The 22,188-nt window shown below is 49.7% G+C and overlaps 1 protein-coding gene across 3 annotated transcripts in view; it reads left to right on the plus strand.

Annotated features, from left to right (window-relative positions):
- Window positions 1-22,188, plus strand: part of COL27A1 (collagen type XXVII alpha 1 chain) — a 256,136-nt gene that overhangs the window by 24,482 nt on the left and 209,466 nt on the right. For all 3 annotated transcript variants that reach the window (XM_077922728.1, XM_028714253.2, XM_077922727.1), the window contains exon 3: window positions 444-1,933. In XM_077922728.1, coding sequence (XP_077778854.1) covers window positions 444-1,933 — 1,490 coding nt within the window. The remainder of the gene's footprint in view (window positions 1-443; window positions 1,934-22,188) is intronic.

Genomic DNA, 22,188 nt, shown 5'->3' on the forward strand with positions numbered 1-22,188 from the left:
AAGTAAACGTAGAATCATAATACTGATTAAGCCCCGGGAAATCCTCAATTGGCTCCTGGAGCTCCTCTGGTCCAAGGGTAGGGAACCTGTGGCCCTCCACATGTTGCTGGACTATGACTACCATTATCTTTGACCACAGGCTCTCGTGGCTGGTGGGCATTGGAGTCCAACGGCATCTGGAAGGCCACTGGTTTCCCATTCCTGATCTAGATCAACTCTGTGCTCAATGGCCATGATGGATAGGGCTGAAGGGAGAAAAAGAACATCTCTGCTGGTATAGAATCACAGAATTAGAAGGGATCCTGAGGGCCATCTAGTCCAACTGCAATGCAGGAATATGCATTGGAATCAGTATCATTTTTGCTACTTCTGCTATCCAGTATTGTTTTTCAGGCTTGCCTTGATCCTGACCTCTTCATGGTCACATTTTCCTTCTTCCCCAGATGTGGACATTCTTCAGAGACTGGGCTTGGTGGGTCCGAGGCTGCCTGGCTCCTCATCACGCTCTGTTCCTCAGGGATTCATCCCCTTCAAGTCAGGGGTCATCTTCACCCAGCGAGCACGCATCGAGGTGCCTGTCAGCAGGGTTATTCCCGCCAAGCTTGGCACGGACTTGGCTTTAGTGTTGAGTTTGTGCTCCCATCGAGTCAACAGTGCTTTTTTATTCACTGTCAAGAGCAAAAAGAAAAAGCTGCAGCTAGGGGTGCAGTTCATCCCTGGGAAGGTCATAGTCTACGTAGGTCACAAACGCTCTGTTTATTTTGATTATAACATCCATGACGGACAATGGCACAATTTGGCCATCAACATCCAAGGCCAGGTGGTGACCCTGTTTACTTATTGTGGGAAGCAAAGCGTGCATGCAGATTTGCACCATAAAAAGGATGAGGCTTTGGATCCAGAGGGGTCATTCCTCTTAGGGAAGCTCAACCAGCACTCAGTACAGTTTGAAGGTGCCCTTTGCCAGTTTGATATTTATCCTTCTGCCAAGGCAGCTCATAATTACTGTAAGTACCTGAAAAAGCAATGCAGGCATGCAGATACCTACCGGCCAAATCTTCCGCCTCTTGTCCCGCTACTTCCCAATGACCCAAGAGCTTCTGAAATGACTCCCTTGCAAACGGAACTTCTTCTGGGCTTGAAGAATCTGACCACTGTGATTCCTCCATCACCACTCTTCAAGTCCACCCCTCCTCAGAGGAACAAGAAGTTGATGGCAACACCCACCACCACCATTGTGCCATTGAAGCTGCCAGCTCTGCGGCCGACTATCAAAGCCACCAAGACCATTGTGGCATCCTCTCCTGCCTTGCCCAACACTGAAGCACAGGTACCAGTCCACGTGTTCCACCAGGCCACCACAGAAGGCCATTGGCTCTCCAGAGTTGCTCTCCGGACAACCACCATTGCCCTCAGGGTGCCTCATGCCACTTCCAGTTTTGGTTCAGAGAAATCTCGTTTGCCCACCAGGAAGAATGTTTTACCTGCCTTCCCCTACTCAGCCACAAGCCCCACTGCAGGGACAAAAAAGAAGGAGGTGGGCAAAGTGACCAAAAAGATGACCAGCCAAAGCCAAACCATCAGATCTCCAGCAGCAAACACCACAAAGCCAATGATGGAGAAGACAATGGATCCTCCTGGCAGTCTCCACCCCGTGACCCCGAAGCACAAGCCCAGGAGTGTAACCAAGAGCCCTGCACCAAAGAAAACGACTCTGCTGGCACTGAAGACGCCAGATCTGACCATCACTACTGTCCCAGATGCCAAACCAATTCAAGGAGCTCATTATCCTGTCCTCAGAGCAAATGTGCAGAATGTTGATATTGCAACCCCAGCTGCCACAGATGGGTATCAGCTGTTTGACCCTATTGGGCCCACTCTCTTTCCGTTTGTTATGGGGCTTCCTGGACTGAAAGGAGACCTTGGTCCTCCGGTAAGTCAAAGATGTTTTGCTTTTTTATGTGATTTGTCTGAGGAAGCACCACAGCTCAGAGGCAGGGCTTGTGTTTTGCATGCAAAAGGACTCCAGGTAGGACCTGGAGTGGCTGCTTTCTAAAACCTGGAGAGCTGTTGCTGGCTAGTGTAGTCAGTATGTAACTAGAGGAATCATTGGGTCTGACTTGGCAGAAGGCAGCTCTCTGTATTCTCATTTAAACCAGCTCTTTATTCAGCACCATGAGGGCTAGAACCTTAGTTTATTGCTAGGGGAAGGGCTGTAGCTCAGGGGTAGTGTGTCCACCTTGCTTTTCTTCTGCACAGCCCTGCCTTGTCCATGTGCTCTGTTCTGGGCTTAGCAAAATGAACCATGCTTCTGTTTCTGTAACTGACAAGCCATTATCATTATTCTTTTAATAACGGCGACAACAGCAGCAACCCTCCCTAAAATAGCTGCAGTTGTGAGGAATTTCAGACACCCCAGGTTTTAGTATGGCAGAAATCAATGGCTTTTCCAAGACCTTCCCGGCTGCCTGTGATGTTCTAGTGCCAAGGTTCTGTCTAGGAGAGGCTGCAGGATCCTCTGGGTGGAAGAGGGTCAATGAGACAATCCACCCCCATAAGAGAGATCCTAGATCTGAAACAGGGATTGAGAGCTTTGTCCGAGAGGCTAAATATTACCCTCCCCAATCTCTTTGCCTGGCCCCTAAGACTCTCCTTGGGCACCTCCCCCGTGGGTCTGCTTTGCACCCTGTGTGAGTGTTTTTGCCTTGCTGGAATGTCTTCTTGAACTCTGATCATGCCCCTTCCTTGTCTGGATGGAGGATAGAGGGCAGTGCATGGAGAAACTGGTATACCGTACAAAGGTGGAATTCACATTTGTTGCTCTGTCCACGTTTGACCTCTGACATGAAGGTTGCTTAGTCAGGAGTGTGGCCCCTGGGCTGAAAAATGTTCCCTGCTCTTGATCGAAAAGCTAGTGTGACGTGGTGGTTAATAGCATGATCCACAAAGGGATTTTGTACAAGCTGGCTGATAAGTTTAGTAGCATTGACAAGAAACTTTGCAGGACTTTTTGTGAGCAGAGCAAGGAGCATTTCTACAACTGTGGGTAGTAAGTGTCCCAAGTGTCTGGGGTGGAGTAGGAGACGCTTGCAAAGATGCAGAGGTGGAAGGGTTCTGGGAGGTCCTCTAGTCCAGCCTTTGGCATGATGTAAGGAATCCAGAGCTAGTGCATCCCCAAGAGCAGGGGTCAGCAAACTTTTTCAGCAGGGGGCCGGTCCACTGTCCCTCAGACCTTGTGGGGGGCCGGATTATATTTTGAAAAAAAAAGATCAAATTCCTATGCCCCACAAATAACCCAGAGATGCATTTTAAATAAAAGCACACATTCTACTCATGAAAAAACACCAGGCAGGCTCCACAAATAACCCAGAGATGCATTTTAAATAAAAGCACACATTCTACTCACGTAATAACATGCTGATTCCCGGACCATCCGCGGGCTGGATTTAGAAGGCAATTGGGCCAGATCCGGCCCCCCGGGCCTTAGTTTTCCTGCCCATGCCCAAGAGGCTGTGCTTATCCAGCTACAACTTGAAGACCTCCAGTGAGGGGAGAGTCTATCACCCCCTCTAGCTAAATGGTCCTGCTGTCGAACTGCTTTTACTATCAACATGTTTCAACCAACTTTCAACTCAAAACCACAAGATCCAGCTGCCCTATAGAGCAGCAGATGTTTGCCCATATCTATATGATCTTGTGATGGGGAAGAATGTCAGCACTGGAGCTAAGATGGTCTCACACTTGGGTGCAATATTTGTGAGCTGCAAGCAGCCACCTTCCCCTTTGGTTATTTTTCAGGGTTGGGGATGGTCTTTGGACAGGCATGGCGTGTTGGCTTTACTTACTGGCTTTATTTACATGCTTGGCATGCAGAAGGCACCAGGTTCAATCTCTGGCATCTCCCGATAGGACTAGGAATATCACCTCCCTAAAACTTTGGAGAATCATTGCCAGTCAGTGTAGTCAGTACTGCACTAGATAGATCTTATATATATATAATTTACTATGACACAGCCCCTGCCCTCAGGACTACAGTTTTGAAAGGCATAACACAAAAGGAAAAAGCGATGGGGAGGGGAGAGGAAAACAAGCAAACACTTCCACCACATTTTTAATTTTTGTAAAAAAAAAAAAAAAGTACTTCCACTTAGTGAAGGTCGATTCTGGCCTGGAACTGCAGGCAAAACAATGATTATGGGGGTACTCCCTTGGGGTGTGCTAGACGACCAGGACTTGACCATTGGCCTATGAATCACAGATGACTTTTTTTGAAATGAATTGTGGTGATTTCTCCATAACTTGTGGAAAGTTCAGAGAGAAGGGGGAGCAGTATAGCCCCTGCCAGCAGATGATCGTAAAACAAGCCCAGTAGTGAGGAAAAGGTTATAGCTGTGTTCAAGTGGCCTCCTTGACCTTAGCAGTGACTAATTTTGAGGGACCCCTCCCCCCCGTGGTACTTTGTTGGATGTGCCCAGAATAGAGATCAAGATGACATATTGAGAAATGTAACTTCTTAACATTTATGGAGCCAGACAAGCAAGTTTTTAGAGCACAGATGCTGATAATAAATAGCTGTGAGGTTGAGTAACTGCTTCAGCATTGTCTTCATTCTCTTGAGCAGGCATTTCTGTGGAGGCCACGCTCCCTGCAGCCTAAGTCTCCTTCACCTCATTCTTTTTATGTCCTATCTCAGCTTGCCCACCTCTCTTCTGTTAAGTAAATTGCAGGCCCAGAATTTGCATTCTTTAAACTGCTGGGATTCACTGTTATTCTGTGTTTTTGAAAAGGGTGGTTGGCAAAACCAGGGGTGTGTGGCAGAGGCGATCATAGTGATTGAGATGGGCAGCGGCTTAGAAAAGGGTGGCCAAATGTGCAAAAATGAGCATGTCTTTTGCAAACAGAAGGTCCCAGGCTCAGTCCCCAGCATCTCCAGGTAGGGCTGGGAGAAAACCCTGCCTGAAACTCCGGAGAGCCACCAGCAGTCAGTGTTGACAATGGGGAGCAAGGTAGACCCAATGGTCTGACTCAGGATAATGTAGGTTCTTGTGCTCCTGCTGGCTGCAGCCTCTGGACTGTCTTCATGGAGAGTGCATTGCAGCAGCTCCAAAAAGAGGTTCTCAGATCAATGAAGCCAAGCTATCCCAATCCAGTAATGGGCACAGCTAGTGAACTAGTCAGAAGTGGACAGAGACCCTCTTTGCCACTGAAATCACCTTTGCCTCAAGCAACAGCTTGGGACTGAGGAGCACCCTATAAGCTTTTCCATCATGGGGAACACAACTCCATCCATGACAAGCCCCCTTCCTCCTTCCTGGACCTAGAAACTGCTTGTCTACAGAGTCTTCCCCTCTTACCAGGATACAGCCTGAGTTTACATTCAGCCCATTACCACCTCTGAGCAATGGTCCAGCACTTGCACCATGTCCCTTGGTTCAGATATGATGGGAAGACAGAGCTTGGTTTCATCTGCATGTTGGTGGCACCGCCCTTCAAATCTGTGATGGATACCTCCTATTGGTTTTGTTTAGATATTAAATAAAACAGGAAATAAGATAGAACCCTGCAGGACCCCACAGTATAAATGCCATGAGGCCAAGCAGGAGTCCCTCCTTCTGCATGCTACACTCTGCAGGTAGGATTGAAGCAGCTAAATTTTTATAAAAATTTGTGTGCAAGGCCAAGAATCTGCTAGATATTTTGATTAGAACCACTATCCTTTCTGCAGCTTGCTGCTCTGCTCAAAATACCCTAGCTTTCAAGGCCTCCTTCCTCTCCATCCTGGACCCTCCCTGGGCAACACCATGCTCTTTCTTTCTCTGAGGCCTATGAGGCATTCCTTCAAGCCAAACTAACCTCTCACTTCCCTCAGTCAGTGCACAAATCACCAGCATTCTATGACTCTTAAAATGAATGAATGAATGAATGAATGAATGAATCTTTATTTGCGTCAGCCATTGGCCATAGCAATAAAACAACAATACAATATACAAAGAATAGAAATAAAAAGTCAATTATATAAAATACATTTTAGGGTTTTGAATCAATAGTCAAATAGTGGAGCTTATTTTGATTGCCCCAGCTAAAAACCTTTCATCCTTTGCTGTCACCTGCTCATCTTGATCTGCCAAGAGAAAGGACACGGTGGCAGTGGTTGGGCAACCTGGAATGAACAATAAAAGAGGAGTGATAATCTCATTCCTCAAGTCTTTATAAAGAGTGCAAGCCAGAAGGGCATGTGCCACCGATTTGGTATTGCCATCTCCACAGGGACATAAGCGTTTTTCGTGTGGAATCTGTTGGAATTGTCCCTTGAGTACAGCCGAGGGCAATACATTCAATCTTGTGAGAGTAAAAGCGTGTCTATATTTTAGAATTGCTAGGTTATGCAGATAGGGTGCCAGAGAGTCGAAATGGGAAGGTAGAAAATAGTCATACCATGGGCAAAATTTCCTTATTGTGGCCAAGTTGTTCTGACGCTCAATATCATTTAGGCACTGACAAATTAGACAGTTTGCTTTACTGAAACCCAAAGTGAGCAGCTGTTGTGGTGATAAACCACAAGAGTGGAGTTTTTGATAGACAATTTTAGTCCAGGCGCTCTTGTGACAATCTTGCAGCACTAGGCATATTGGACTGTTGGGTTTAGGCGAAGCCAATAGTTAAGTGTCCTACGCCAGATCCATAATTCTACCAAGGGAAGATTAGCCTCTAGGCGCAATGATGCGTTTGGGACACAGAGTGGTACAGAGAAAATTTGGCTTAAGAACTTTGATTGGACAGCTTCTGTAGCTCCAAGGTGAGTGCCCCATATAATAACTTTGCTAGGGGTTTAGCTTGGAACACTTCCAGGACTGGTGGTATATGTTTAACACTTTTTGTGTGGAAAAAGTGGGTCGAAATTTTGGCGCTTTGGGACGCTTTTTCTTTTGCACATTTCTGGTGTGCTCCACATGAACCTGTAAACTGGAAAATAAGGCCAATGTTTGTGAGAATTCTGTAATATTGCAGAAGCTTAGCCAAGGGCTACAGGGCTACTCAGCAGGTGACAGGCAGACAGTATGTATGTATGTATGTATGTTGTATATATGTGCTGTATCAAGGATCTTTAGGGTGGTTCCTTTAGAGTGGATGGATTATTGGTTTCCTTCCTGCTCTGTGGTACCCATACTCAAGTGATTAGAAAAGTAGAATCTGTTTTGGACAAGCACATCTCCCAGAGACAGAATAAATCTTAGAATGATTTGTTGGAAACAGTCCAGTGGTACCTCGAGTGACAAATGCTTCAGGTGACAAACTCCGCTAACCTGGAAGAGTTACCTCGAGTTGAGAACTTTGCCCCAGGATGAGAACGGAAATCGTGTGCCGGCGGCACAGAGGCAGCAAGAGGCCCCATTAGCGAAAGCACGCCTCGAGTTAAGAACAGTTTTGAATTAAGAACGGACCTCCAGAACGAATTAAGTTCGTAACTAGAGGTACCATTGTAATCTTTTGCCACAGAGGGAAACAATGAAGTGTGTGTGTGTGTGTGTGTGTGTGTGTGTGTGTGAAATATATTAAAACAGCTTTTCCTGGCACTGCCTTCAGCTTTGAAGTTATCAAGGCAGGTTGCTGCTCTGAGGTCTGGAAACAGAAAAGAGAGAGTACCACTGCGTCTGGCAATTTCCTCTTTCCCCTCTTCCATTCCTTTGCTGTTGCTCTCTTTTGGATGGCGATTAGGGCTTGCAAACTTCCCCACTTTTGAATTGCACATGCTCTCCTGCCATGAGGCAATTTGGTCACACATGCTCTTTGCTTTGGAGTAAGCGGTCCTCAGAATGATGTCTTATTTGAATACAGGGTTGTGAGCCAGTTTCAGTTTGTTGATACCTGACTTCTTGAAGGCTTTTCTCTTAAAAAGTCACTAGCCCTCTGGGCTGTAGGGAACAACTTGGAAGCATCTCCCAAGCCATACTGCAGGGGTTCCCAAGGTGTGGCTCACACACCACTAATGGTCTATAACTGTGGTTCCCAACGTGGGGTACACGCCCCACAGGGGGGCAATTTGATTTTTAAGGGGGGCAATTCGAGAATGAGTTATACCAAGTTAATGGCATTTTAGACTTCCTCCATGTGAATAGGAGTTCACTTTTTGAATAAAAAGAATTACAGTATATGTCACAATGGGGGGCAGGAATCAGAATTTTAGAGGTGCTTTTAGATGTGGAGTTATACCAAAATTTCGTAGCTGGTGGTGGAGCCTGCTCGCCGCTAAATTTCGGCATAACCCCTATCTACCGCGCTCCGTCCTACTTAACATTGCTTACGGCCGCGTCTCACCGATATGCCTTCATTAGAGCTAGGTTCAATGTCTTTCCAACAAACGTGCTGAGACATAGATTCACTAAGGGCCAAGTCCCTTCAATGTGTGCGTGTGAAATGAAAACATCTGAATCTCTACATCATGTTATGGTTATCTGCCCTTTGTACAGTTCAGCCCGTCTGTGCTGGTCCCGGGGGTAAGGTACCTTGGGTGTAGCAGAGTCCACACGAAGAGGGGCAAGGTCCGAGGCAGAGAGCCGGGCGGTGAACAGGAACGCTGGAACAGGAGGCTGTGCAGGGAACAGGAACACCGGATGGTCGGGAACAGGAGGCCGAGCAGGGAACAGGAGTACCGGATAGTCAGGAACAGGAAGCCGAGCAGGGAACAGGAGTACCGGATAGTCAGGAACAGGAGGCCGAGCAGGGATCAGGAACGCAGGAAGGTCCGAAGCCAACAACGACGTTGCTCCCGCAACCTGGGGCCGGGCTGACTGGGCTTTTATCCTCTTCTAAGGCCAGGGGCGGTCCCGGCCCCCAGGAGCCCCGCCTCCTCTGGCCTTAAGGCGAGCACTCCTCCTGGGGGCAACCAGTTCCCTTCGCCTCTCTGCTCTAAGCCTCTGCAGATCAGGAGAGGCCGAAGGGTTACTGGGCCCTGGAGGAGGCTCACCTGTGGCCACTGAGTCGTCAAGCCTCTCTGGGGCCAGAAGGGCTTCACCTGGGGCCAGCTCCTGATGCACTGCCACAGGTGCAGGCTCTTCAGCATCTAGGCCTTGCCCCAGTTCAGCCGGCCCTGGAGGCGGGGACTCCTGTGCAGGCTGGGATTCCTCTGTTTCATCCTCCGAATCGGAATCCCAGGCCATCACACCATCCCCCCTCCCAGGCCCCCCCCTCAACCGAGGGTCCGCACCCGGCTTGCCGGGGTACGTCGCATGGAACTCTCGGAGGCAGGCAGGTGCGTGGACGTTGGCCGCTGGTTCCCAGGAACGGTCCTCCGGTCCGTACCCCTTCCAGTCAATGAGATACTGCAGCTTTCCCCTGCGGTATCGGGAGTCCAGGATGCGTTCCACCTCGTACTCAGGCTCTCCCCGAACCAACACTGGCTGCGGTCGGGGACGGTTCGGGTGGAACTCGTCGGGTGGGGCCACCGGACTCAAAAGGGACCTGTGGAAGACCGGGTGAACCTTCAGGGTTGCGGGTAACCGGAGACGAAATGCCACAGGAGAGACTTGGTCTACGATAGGGAACGGGCCGGTGAAGCGGGCGTCCAACTTCCGCGAAGGTCGAGAAGGGTGGAGGTGGCGAGTGGAGAGCCAAACCAGGTCACCGACGCGAAGTTCCGGCCCCACCTGGCGGTGGCGGTCGGCCTGGGCCTTGTACGCTTCCTTGGCCTGGTGCAGTTGCTCCACCAAAAGCTGTTGCTGGGACTGGAGCTCTTGAAGCCACTCCGTCACCGCCGGGACTGCGGATGTCGGCAGCACCTCTGGAAACAGCCGTGGATGATAACCATAACTGGCCTGGAACGGGGTCTGCTGGGTGGACGCATTCACCGCGTTATTGTAGGCGAACTCCGCCAATGCCAGGTGGTCGACCCAGTCATCCTGCTGGTAGCTGCAGTAACACCGGAGGTACTGCTCCAGCACCGCGTTCGCCCGTTCCGTCTGGCCATCGGTCTGTGGGTGGTAGGCTGACGAGAGGCAGACCTCCGTCCCGAGGGTCTGGTGTAGTGCTCGCCAGAACCGGGATGTGAACTGAACGCCCCGGTCGGACACCACGCGCTCAGGTAGGCCATGCAGGCGGAAGACATGCTGAAGGTACAGCTGAGCAGTTTCCTTGGCTGTGGGTACAGATGGACAGGGAGCGCAGTGCACCATCTTGGTGAAATGGTCGGAGAAAACCAGAAGGCAGGTACAGCCACGAGACGAGGGTAAGTCCACTACAAAGTCCAATGAAACCGTGTGCCAAGGGTGCGGTGGAACTGGCAATGGCTGAAGTAGGCCGGGGGGTCGCCCGGTAGGTCCCTTGGCGCGCCGGCAGACATCACAACCAGCAACGTAGCGAGCCACGTCAGCCTTCAGGCGGGGCCACCAAAACTCTCGACTGACCAGATGGGTGGTCCGATACCGTCCAAAGTGCCCCGCTGCTGGGGCATCATGGGCCATCCGGAGAACCTCCAGCCGTAGTGGCCCTGGCGGGATGTACAGACGACCGTGATGCAGCAGAAGGCCCTGATGCAGGACCAGCCCCGGATACTGTGGGCTGGACCCTTCAGCCAGCTCCCGGAGTCGTTCCTGGGCCCAAGCGTCGACCCGCTGCTGTTCCCGCACCCGAACCTGCAGTGGCTGCGCCTCCTGGGTGGCCAGGAATGCAGCCGGAGGTAGGATCGTGGTGGGTTCTGCTTGCTGTACCGTGTCTGCGTTGTCTTCAGGTTTCCGGGACAGGGCATCCGCCTTCTGATTCTGAGAGCTAGGGATGTAGCGGATCCGGAACTGGAACCGGGAAAAGAACAACGCCCACCGGATCTGTCTTTGGTTCAGCTTGCGGGTGGTCTGGAGGTACTCCAGGTTCCGGTGGTCGGTTCTCACCTCCACCGGATGTCGTGCCCCCTCAAGATGGTGGCGCCAGACCTCAAAGGCTACCTTGATGGCCAGTAGTTCCCGCTCCCACACAGTATAGTTACGCTCCGCTGGTAGGAGCTGGCGGGAATAGAAGGCACAGGGTAAGAGTGGCGCTTCAGGACCAATCTGTTGAGACAAGACGGCACCGAGAGCCGTACTGGAAGCGTCGGTCTCCACCACAAAGGGTCGAGAGGGGTCAGGATGTTGTAAGATTGGTGCCCTCTGGAAACAGGCCTTCAACCCCTGAAACGCCTCCTCTGCCTCCTTGTCCCAGGAAAACGGCGTCTTTGGGCGCAGTAGCCGGGTCAACGGGGTGGTGCGATGAGCATAATCAGCGATGAAGGTCCGGTAGTAATTGGCGAACCCCAGGAAACGCTGTAGGTCCTTGCGGTTCCGGGGTGCCGCCCATTCTTGAACCGCTGTCACCTTCCCCGGGTCCATTTGCACCCCATCTGGAGAGAGCCGGTGACCAAGGAAGTCCACAGTCCGCTGATGGAACTCGCACTTGCTGAGCTTTGCGTACAAACGGTGCTCACGCAAGCGCTGCAGCACGGTCCGGACATGTCCCTCATGGCGAGCCGGGTCACGGGAGTAAATCAGTATGTCATCCAAATACACCACCACGTACTTGTCTAACAAGTCCTGAAACACGTGGTTGATGTAGCGTTGAAACACAGCAGGTGCGTTGCACAAACCGAAAGGCATAACCAAATATTCGAACTGCCCGTACCGGGTCCCAAACGCTGTCTTCCACTCATCCCCGGCTCGGATCCGAATCAAGTTGTAGGCCCCCCGGAGGTCCAGCTTGGTGAACACCTGTGCCCCTTGCACCCGCTCCAGCAGCTCCGAGATAAGGGGCAAGGGGTACCGGTCTGGGACGGTAATTTTGTTCAGGGCTCGGTAATCATGGCAAGGGCGGAGTTCCCCACATTTCTTCTTAACGAAAAGCACTGGTGCCGCGGTAGGCGAGGTGGAAGGCCTAATGAACCCACGCTCCAGGTTCTTGCGCAAGAAGTCCTGCAAAGCCTCGCGCTCTGGCTCTGTTAGGGAATATAAGCGACTCACTGGTAAAGGCGCTCCGGGTTGGAGGTCTATGCCGCAGTCAAAAGGCCGATGCGGCGGCAGCTGGTCTGCCCCCCGTTCCTCGAACACGTCCTGGTAGTCCTGGTACACGGCTGGGAGCGTGGGTGCTGCCTCCTCTGAGGGCGCGGCCGCCAGCGTTCCGGATTGAGCATGGGAACATGGGTCTGGGAAGTGCACGGTCCGTTTGACCCAGTCAATCTGAACGTTGTGGGCTTCCAGCCAGTCCATCCCGAGCACCAGGGGGAAGCGGGGCATAGAGGCAATGTCCAAAGTTCGCAACTCCCGGTGCTGCTGGAGACACAGGACCAGAGGCTGGGTCTCCTGAGTAACGGCACCTGAACGCAGAAGTCGTCCGTCAATCGCTTCCACCTGGACCGGTACTGGCTTGTTCCGAAGTGGCACCTGATGATGGGCGGCAAAAGCAGCGTCCATATAGGAGCGGGTTGCCCCTGAATCTACCAAAGCATGGGTGAGGATCCAGGGCCCACCTGGAGGGTATAAACGTACCGAAACCATAAGATGTTGCAAGTCCATTGGTGCGGGCCCATTCTGTACGGTTTGGGACCCCCGGTAGCTAGGGCCATCAGCTACTGGGGTTGGCGGTTTCCCTGCGGCTGGCGTTTCTCAGGGCAGGACCGAGCGAAGTGTCCACTTCTGCCACAGTAAAGACAGAGATTTCCCTCCCGACGCCGCGCCTTCTCTGCGGGGGAAAGGCGTGGCCGCACTGCCCCGAGCTGCATAGGCTCCTCCGTTAATTCAGTTGTGACCGTGGGGCTGCCGGAAAAAGCTGGTGCCGTGAACTGGAAGTGTCGGCGACCCCGGGCCTGACGACGATCCTCCAACCGGTCGTCTATTTGTAGACTCCGTTGAATGAGAGTGTCCAGCGTGGTGGGGCGTTCCATTGTGGCCAACTGGTCCAGTACCTCGTCCGAAAGCCCTTCGAGATACTGGTCCCGCAGTGCCGAGTCATTCCAGGTCAAGTCCTGTGCCAACAGCCGAAACTCCGTGGTATATGTGGCCACCGTGGACTTGCCCTGTTTCAAATGCCGAATCGCCCGGTTGGCTTGACTCTCTTTCTGGGGGTTGCCGAACGCGGCCTCCAAACGATTGCAAAACCCCGTATAGTCTGCCAGCAAGGGGGAGTCTTGCCTGAGTAGCGGCAACGCCCACTTGGCCGCCTGGTCCTTTAACAAACTAATCAAAAAGTGCACCTTGGTGCGGTCGTCAGGAAAGTTCCGGGCTCGCCCCTGAATATACAGCTTGGCCTGGGCCAGGAACATGGGAAAGCTGGCCGGGGCTCCATCAAATTTCTCAGGCAAAGCCACTGGGTACTTGCCCGGAGCCGGGGCGTCGGCCCCAGGAGCCGGTAGGGCTTCCAAGCGTTGCTGAAGTGCCACAACCGCGTCACTGAGCTGCTGCACGGTGTGAGACAAGGCCTGGTTCTCCTGGGCCAAAGCCACCAGTGCAGCCGCCTGTTCAGCCATGGCCTCTGGCTCTTCCCGAACGCACCCCTACGAAGGGGGAGTGCGGGTGTGGCGGGAGCAAACTGTGCTGGTCCCGGGGGTAAGGTACCTTGGGTGTAGCAGAGTCCACACGAAGAGGGGCAAGGTCCGAGGCAGAGAGCCGGGCGGTGAACAGGAACGCTGGAACAGGAGGCTGTGCAGGGAACAGGAACACCGGATGGTCGGGAACAGGAGGCCGAGCAGGGAACAGGAGTACCGGATAGTCAGGAACAGGAAGCCGAGCAGGGAACAGGAGTACCGGATAGTCAGGAACAGGAGGCCGAGCAGGGATCAGGAACGCAGGAAGGTCCGAAGCCAACAACGACGTTGCTCCCGCAACCTGGGGCCGGGCTGACTGGGCTTTTATCCTCTTCTAAGGCCAGGGGCGGTCCCGGCCCCCAGGAGCCCCGCCTCCTCTGGCCTTAAGGCGAGCACTCCTCCTGGGGGCAACCAGTTCCCTTCGCCTCTCTGCTCTAAGCCTCTGCAGATCAGGAGAGGCCGAAGGGTTACTGGGCCCTGGAGGAGGCTCACCTGTGGCCACTGAGTCGTCAAGCCTCTCTGGGGCCAGAAGGGCTTCACCTGGGGCCAGCTCCTGATGCACTGCCACAGGTGCAGGCTCTTCAGCATCTAGGCCTTGCCCCAGTTCAGCCGGCCCTGGAGGCGGGGACTCCTGTGCAGGCTGGGATTCCTCTGTTTCATCCTCCGAATCGGAATCCCAGGCCATCACACCGTGCTAGTATACTAAACTCCATAATCCAGCCTATGGCTGACAAATCAGTAGACCTACAGCTGGCCTGGGTTCTTCAAGATGTGGATCCTTATATTACCCTACAGGTTGCTAAATTCCTAACAGCCGTCCTCTCGTACAAGAGACGGAATGGAATGTTAGCTGATTATTGATAGTTATAAGAATTTTCTATAATGACATCAGATATTGATTTTAGTGTAGTGCCTAAAAATTTTAAATCTTAATCTTAAACTTTTCTTATGAATGGCTAATATCTGTCCTTGTGAGTTGAGAACTGTGTTATACTACTTGTGGCTTGTACGAGTCCGCTGTTTTATTTGATTTGATTTGATTTGTTTTGATTTGTTTTGTTGTGTTGTGTTTCATGATGGGCGTAAAGCCGAATAAACATTTTGATTGATTGAACAGAGAGGTGCTTTGGTGGGGCATGGCCAAAAAAAGGTTGGGAACCACTGGTCTATAAGCTTCATTCATCGCAGTGGCCCATCGCAGTGAATCTGCAGAGCAGTGTAACCGTGTGTGTGTGAGAGAGAGGAAGGGGGTGTGTGTGTCTGTGTGAAGAGTGGCAGGCGCAGAGGCTGCTCCATTGTTCTTAGAATCTGGTGTCCAATTGAAAAGCGGAGTGGAAGTGATGGAGGCTTTGCCTTCCTCAAAGGAGTTGTTGCTCGTGGCAAGATGAGGGTAAGATCCCAAGTAGGGAAAAGAGACTGACAAGGCACTTGAAAGGAGTCAATACATGGGATCAAAGGAAGGAATGCAGTATTTCTTAATTACTTTATTGTATTTAATTTGAGTTCCTTATAACTTTAGACAAACAAAAATCCCCCACTTTAGCATCTAGCTTAGAACACTTTAGTTGCTAAATGTGACTTCATTCTGCATAGCTTTCACTTCTACAAGTGCCATGCAATATCTGTTCCACATTTGCAGGGAGTCATCCCTTTAGTGTGGCAGCACCTGCACTTTGGAACTCCCCACCTGTTGACATTAGGCAGGTGCCATCCTTGTCTTGCTGAAAGCTTTTCTGTTTTCTATCCAGACACATGATTTGGTTATTAAAGTAGCTTCAGGTATTTTTTGTTTTTTGTTTTTAGCTGTTTATAATAGCTTAAAAATATTTTAAGTATGTTTTCCATTTAATTTTTAATGTATTTTTATTACTGAATAATTTGCTGTCATGGGCTCCTGTGGGAAGAAGGATGGAGTATAAATTTAATAAATAAATTAAAATAACAGACAGAAAAATCATTAAGACTCTCAGTAATTTTCATGTAGTGTGCCCAATAAAACTCTTCCATTGTACTTATCCTGATAATATCAAACCCACGTGGTTGAGTGCTAGTTACTTTGAAAGTGAGAGAGGGCCACCCCTAAACAAGGTGGTGGCTTTCACATACTTGGGGGACTCCCTCAGTACAGAAGTTTGAAAATTATTTTTTTAAAACAGCAGCAACAGCAACAGCAGCAGCATTAGCAACAACAACCCCAAACTACCTAGCAGAAACCTGTGAGCTTATAGCAGTGGATCTCAGACTTTTTTCTCTGGACCACACTTTCAAAATAAAAAGTTGTCCCATACTACACCAAAATTTTTATTGGTATTAAATGCATTGGGTGGGGGAGAAAACTCCTAGCAGTGCTTGATTTATAGCATAGAACACAATTACTTTATAATATGAGCACAGGACATCCAGAAAGTATAAAAGTATGTAGCTAGATAAGAACCGGAATCATTCCCAAAATATAATATTGTCCTTGTATCTTCCCTCCACACTTGCCATCCTCTCCTGCCACACCTTTTGAGAACCACTGACCTATAGAATATTGATGGCAGCATAGCCTGGGGTGGTGGTGGTTATGGATGTCTAAAGTAGCCAGAAATCAGGCAGACTGTGTGAGTCTCGCCAATTAATTTTTTAGTTGACAGCAGTTGAGAGATGGATTGCTAGGATATGAGTTGAAAGCACCCCCCACAAAAGGAAAATTGAGGGCAAAAAAGAAAAGGAATAAGAACATGGATCAGGTCGGGGGGGGGGGGGGCTCTAGTGCTGTTCCCAAAGTGGCCAACCAGATTCCCCAATGGGAAATCTGCAAGCAAAAGCTTAGCAGAAGAGCATCCTCCCTGGTTGTGATTCCCTGCAACTGGCATTCAGAGCTGTACTTTCTCTGAAAGTGGTGGGAGAACATAGCCATTGTGGCTAGTTTTGTTGTTGGCATGCATCTGTCTCAAGAGACAATGGAGTCCGCCTCCGGGGGTGAAGTCAAACCACAGGAGAACCGAAGTAACCTCTCTGAGTCGCAAACCTGGCCAGTATATATGGAGATCCTGAACAGCCCAGAAGACAAGATCCCCGCCCCCTTGACTTAGCTAATGCGGTCCAAAGGAAAGCAGAGCAATACGTTTGGCACCAGCTTGGCTGTAAGAGTAGCTGGAAGGAAGTGTACAAGGTGCCACCCAACCATCTTAAGCACTGAATTATCTGTTCAAACCCCGGACAGCTTATAGGCAGTAGCAGAGAAGAGATAGTTGGGGGGGGGGGATACACATTGAAAGTTTCAAAACTACTCCCCTATTCAGGGAGGCTTCAGAACCACATAACCCCCTAACCTCAGCATATCCTGTATACCAGGGGCTGGGGGACCTGTTGTCAGTATGCCTTTCAACCGATGCGCAGCGACTGGGCTCAATAACCGGTTCTGCACCAATTGGGCTAGGCGACTGGAGCACTTTCAGAGACCTTCCAATCCTGGAAAACAGGTCCCAGTGCGCTGGACCCACGACTGTGCATTCTGAGCACCAGACTCATGCAGAGTATAAATAATGCGGAAGCGAGCTGAGAAGCATAACTCGTTTTTATTTCTAATAGCTACTACAAACTAACGAACTATTGGCTTGCATGAGTGTTACAGCTCCCACTCAGCCGTCTAGTCACTACATAGATAAGGCTGTCTCCACACACAGAGTCAGGCAGTCAGTCAGGAGTGGAAGAGTAGAAGAGCCGTTTCCGCCCCCTCCTTTCTCAAAACATCAGATCAGGATATTCTTACAATGGGAGGGGTGAAAATATCAACACCTGTGCCCTCCAGATATTGAACCACAACTGCCGTCATCCGGACCCTGACCTGATTGAGGTCCTGCTGATCGAGATGATGGGAGCTGGAATCAAATGGGGTGGGAACTCAGCACCTTTGTGGGCACCAGGGAAAGACCTCAGCCACTGCAGGTGCCACATTGCTGACCCAGGATCTATGTTAAAACATTTCTTTCAATTGCTGTTTTGTCATGACCAATTATATATTTTTTTAAAGCAAAGTTCCCTGCCTGTTTTATTTAACTTAACTTTGGTAGCTTAGTTGGCCTCTGCTGTGACGCTCAGCTTTAACTGGAATGCATTAGGATTTTTGATGCTTAGTGTCTTGTTGGGTGTACATCTTAGGAATTTTTCTCTATACTCTTTTTATTATAACTTTTTTGCTTTTGTTTTTACTTGCTTGTATTTTATCTTGTGAGGTCACTTTGGGACCTTTTGTGTGTGTGTGTGTACTGTAAAGCGACTAACAAGTGGAAGCATAAAAATAATTCATTTTAATGCAATTTCAGGGAGATTCCCAAACTTTGCCATTCTTGGAAGTAGACCCTTACTCTAAGCATGTTGCATATTACCTTTAGTTTTTTTAAAATAAGCTACCGCTGGGAATCTGTTCAAGGTGTGGTGTGTGTGTATAGTAAAAGAAATAAATAAAGATGTAGTCAGCTGCTGCTGAGTACCATGTGGAATTCCAGGCTGACCCTGGTAGAATTAGCATTCTTGTCTCTTGAATTATCTGGTAGTATTGCCTCCCTCCCTCCCTCCCTCCCTCTCTCCCTCCCTCAATTAGGACGAGGCCTTTGGATCATGCAGTCTAATTACGTAACAACTTCTATATTTGGTTGCTTTGTTTTTATTTTCAATTTAAAAAATACTAATTATATTGTGGCTATTTGTGCAGTTGCATAATCACATTATGAACGGAGCTGCGACTGAACATAATGGCCAGTTGAACTCATACGGTACATTGCTTGGCATGAAGGCAGTTGTTTCTATTGGGGGTTGTGCATATATACACAAGTGGAAGTGGTGGATGTTCTGGCCTCGCAGTGACGAAGCTCATCCTAGTTAGCCCTACTCAGGTGTTTGAAAACACGTGGCGGGGAACATGAAGGGGGGAGGAGCATGGGGCCTCAGATGGCAGCCCCTGCTCCCCACAACCCCAGCTCTTCCACTGAGTAGAAGGTAACCACCATCTCCACCTCATGACCAAGGGGACAGTGAGTGGAAGGGACTCAGAGGCTTTATGCGTGCCAGGGGGAAATCTCAAAGAGTTCCATGGTGCCCATGGGTGCCACATTGGCAACTGCTGGTGTAAGAGCCCAGTTGTCAGCCAGCCACACAACTGTCACTTCCCTGGGACCTATCCAGGGTGCTGAAGGACCTGTCTTTCACCATTGTTGTTGCTTGATTTGGATTCTTGACCTGTCAAGATGCTGCTACAGCCATCTCTGCCTCTTATCCCTTTCTTTTACCGTCAGCTCAGCTTGTTCCCCCAGACTCTGCAGTGGGACCATCTTTGCTATATGGAAGGTCGAGTTGGCCTCCCCAAAGTGCAGGGCCTTTTTTGGGGGCTGTGCCTTCCAGTAGTAGGCTCATGTGGTTCCCCCTGACTTTTATGGCGGTGGTGGCTTATACCCATCAGGACTGGTAGGAGGAAGGAAGGCAAGAAGGCCCAACAGTTGGTGCAACCAGACCCAATCATAGACCACTCACTGGGGTGATTGTAAATAGACAGGCAGCAGAGGGAGACTAGCTAAGGGCATACTGTGGTTTGTAGGGCAGTGCCCCATTCAGCCTGATGGACCAGCCTCCACTGCCTTCAGAACCAAGGCCTTTTTTTGCCATGTTTTCAGAAGTTGAGTTAGTTGGCATCCTTTATTTTGGTTTTTACTTGCTTATCTGTTGGATTTCCTTTCAATGTAGTCCTGGTTTCTTATCACACAATGATGCGATCAGCTAAGACTAGCTTGTTGCAGTTTTAATTTTGTATACCACTTTATAAATTTTCATTGAAAGGTAGCATAAAAGTTTCATAAACTAATTAATCCGTGTCTCTGTTTTTTAAAAAAATGATTCTTAAAGGGGCATTGTGTGCTGCATATATACAAACTCATTAAAAAAATTCACAGTACCTTTTGCTTTTTGCAGTTTAGTGGTGCAGCTTCAGTTTGGTGCCTTTTCATGATGTACCATAAAACTCCATTCAGTTAAGCATCCAGCTATGCTGGTGAAACCCATTTAAAACTCAGCCCTCTCTCAGCTAGTCAACACCCTCTTCCCCACCCACCCCTTGTGACTGGGAAGAGTAGATTTCTACACAACAAATCTTTAACAATTGCCAAGTTGGACTAGGATGTGTAAATGGTTCCAAAGACCTAGGGGCCACCACAGAGTAGGTAGGTCCTGTTCCATATGCCCAGAGGCTGGCATAGACACATGGGAATGCTATTGGCAATTGAGCAAGCTTTTTGAAGAGTGGAATTTGCTGGGTTTGGAGATGGGCTTGGACTCTTGACTTCAGCTCCCCAGGGAGTTGACACCTGCCCCTCCCTAGCCGACACACATCTCTCTCTCTCTGCCTCTTTGCTGTGGGCTGCAGAGTTGCAAAAGCCAGGTCTTTATTTAAGCCCTTCAGAAACGAATCCACAAGTGAATATATACAACATGTGATTGTATGACTATATGAGGCGATGATGACTGTTTTGGAAGCATATGTAGTTTCCGAGCAGAGGATTTTCTGCTGTATATATAGAGAGCTTCTGGATACATGTGCAGCTGTCTAGCTTGGGTCCTGCTCAGTTTCGAACAAGAAAAAAAAGTGTTGTAAGTAAGGCACATGTGCTGGGAGAAATGGGCACGTATCTAGGTTCCGAACCTTGCATTTTGGCAATTCAAAGTGGCTTTCTGTGTGTTTATTGGGGCAGGGGGTGAGCGTGCATGCGCAAAGCTTTGTGTGAAGCTCAGTTTGATCCCTTTTGACCGATACAATCTTCCCTTCTCTCCTTGTGAGGCTGATAAAAAGACAGCAGGGAGGAAAGAAACAGAAGCAAAGTAACCTAAGGCTGCAATCCTAACCCTGCGTAGGTGGGAGTAAGACCCATAGGATGCTGCCTAATATTGAATCAGACTATTGGTTCACCTAGCTCAGTACATTTACTAGCAGCAGCTCTCCAGGGTCTCAGGCAGGAGTCTTCCATCAGTCCTATCTGGAGATGCTCGCGCAAAGCAGCCACAAAACAAATCCTAGTCCCATCTTCTTTCATAGTTATTCCAGTATCCAGACTATGATACTTTTGTGCTTCATCTGACCTAAGTCAGGGGCAGGGAGGCTCCACAGAGGCTGAATGTGGCCTCCTAGGCCTGACTGTGTGGCCTTTGGGACTCTTCCCCAGGCCACATCCCCTCTGCCCAAGCCACAGCATTCCCCAGCCCTGCTTTTGAGTACTTTTGCCTGCCTGGAATATGCTTTTCAACTGTGATAGCACCTCCTGCTTTCCTGGATAGGGAGGTGTGTGTGTGTGTGTGTGTGTGTGTGTGTGTGTGTTAAGACATTTGTGTGACTAGAAAGCAGCCTCCTATCCAAAGGTAAAAGGTAATCTTTCCTCCCACCCCCTTTGCCTCTGGCTCCTCCCACCACTGCCATGCATACACATGCGCACGCACACACAACATGTTGCCCATCCAGGTTTCTCTGCCCCATTTCCCTGCTTTTCAGCCACCATGAGATGGATGAGGCTGCAGTTTTGGAAGGATCCGAAGAATCCCAGTTTTGGTCCTATGCTGAGTGAGTGCTTTCCTTTCCTGGAAAGAGTGTAAGAGCAGCTGCACAGAGCTGAATTGTGGGATCCTTGGCTGCTGTCCCAGCTATGCCCTCTTGTTAATTTTGGCCCCAGATACACCTGCTGTCTTGCTGGAGTTGCATCTGCATTTGGAGCCGAGGTCTACTTTTGGTAAAAGCTGTGCAGTCTCCAGAGCTCTTGAGAAGTCAGAGCCAGCTTCCAAGCATTCTTGAGCCTTCTGGTCTCTCTCACTCCCCCTTTCTCTCATACAAAGAGGAGGGCAGGGGGGTGGAAAACCCCAAACTCATCATTTATAACAAGCTACTTGAACATAAATCCTTAAGGAGACATCTTGGTTTATTCTGAAATATAGTTGGGTATGCTGGAAAGGCTTAATTGGAAGAATGCAACAGTTTCACTGAAACATCCTTAAAGCCTCAGGTAGGAGTGCTTTTTATATATATAAAAAAACTACCCCAGCACCTTTGGACCAGTTTGGGGAAGGGGCATGGCTCAGAGGGAGATTGCCTGCTTGGTATAAAGAGGCCCCCAATTTCAGTTCCTGAAATTTCAGTCAACAGAGCCTCCCAGAGCTGTCCTGTTTGAGGTATGTGGTCAAACAATGGGGAAAGGCTGTTGCATCCATGACCTCTGGCTTGTGCGCTTCCCAGAAGTATTTTGCTGACCACTGCAGGAAGCAGGATGCTGAACTTGTTGGACCCAACTTGGTGTGATGCAGGAGTGAACCTCTTAAGGTTCTTCTGAAAGGCAGTGTGGTGTTGTGCTTAGAGAGTTGGGCGAGAGCCAGAAAAACTAGGGTTCAAATCCCTGCTCAGCCAATAAGCTCACTGGGTGACTTCGGGCCGGCTGCTATTTAGCCTGACTTACCTCTCAGGTTTGTTGTGACTATAAAGTAGGGAAGAAAAGAACCACTTACATCACCTTGAGCTCCTTGGAAGAATGGTGGTATTTAAATGTAAGGCTGAATGAACGAATGCATAAGTAAATGCTGATTGCACCCAAGGCTTTTTTTCATTGCAACTCCACCAGGGGTGAGGAACCTCAGATTCT

This window comes from Podarcis muralis, chromosome Z, assembly GCF_964188315.1.
Source record: "Podarcis muralis chromosome Z, rPodMur119.hap1.1, whole genome shotgun sequence".
Classification (NCBI taxonomy): Eukaryota; Metazoa; Chordata; class Lepidosauria; order Squamata; family Lacertidae; genus Podarcis; species Podarcis muralis.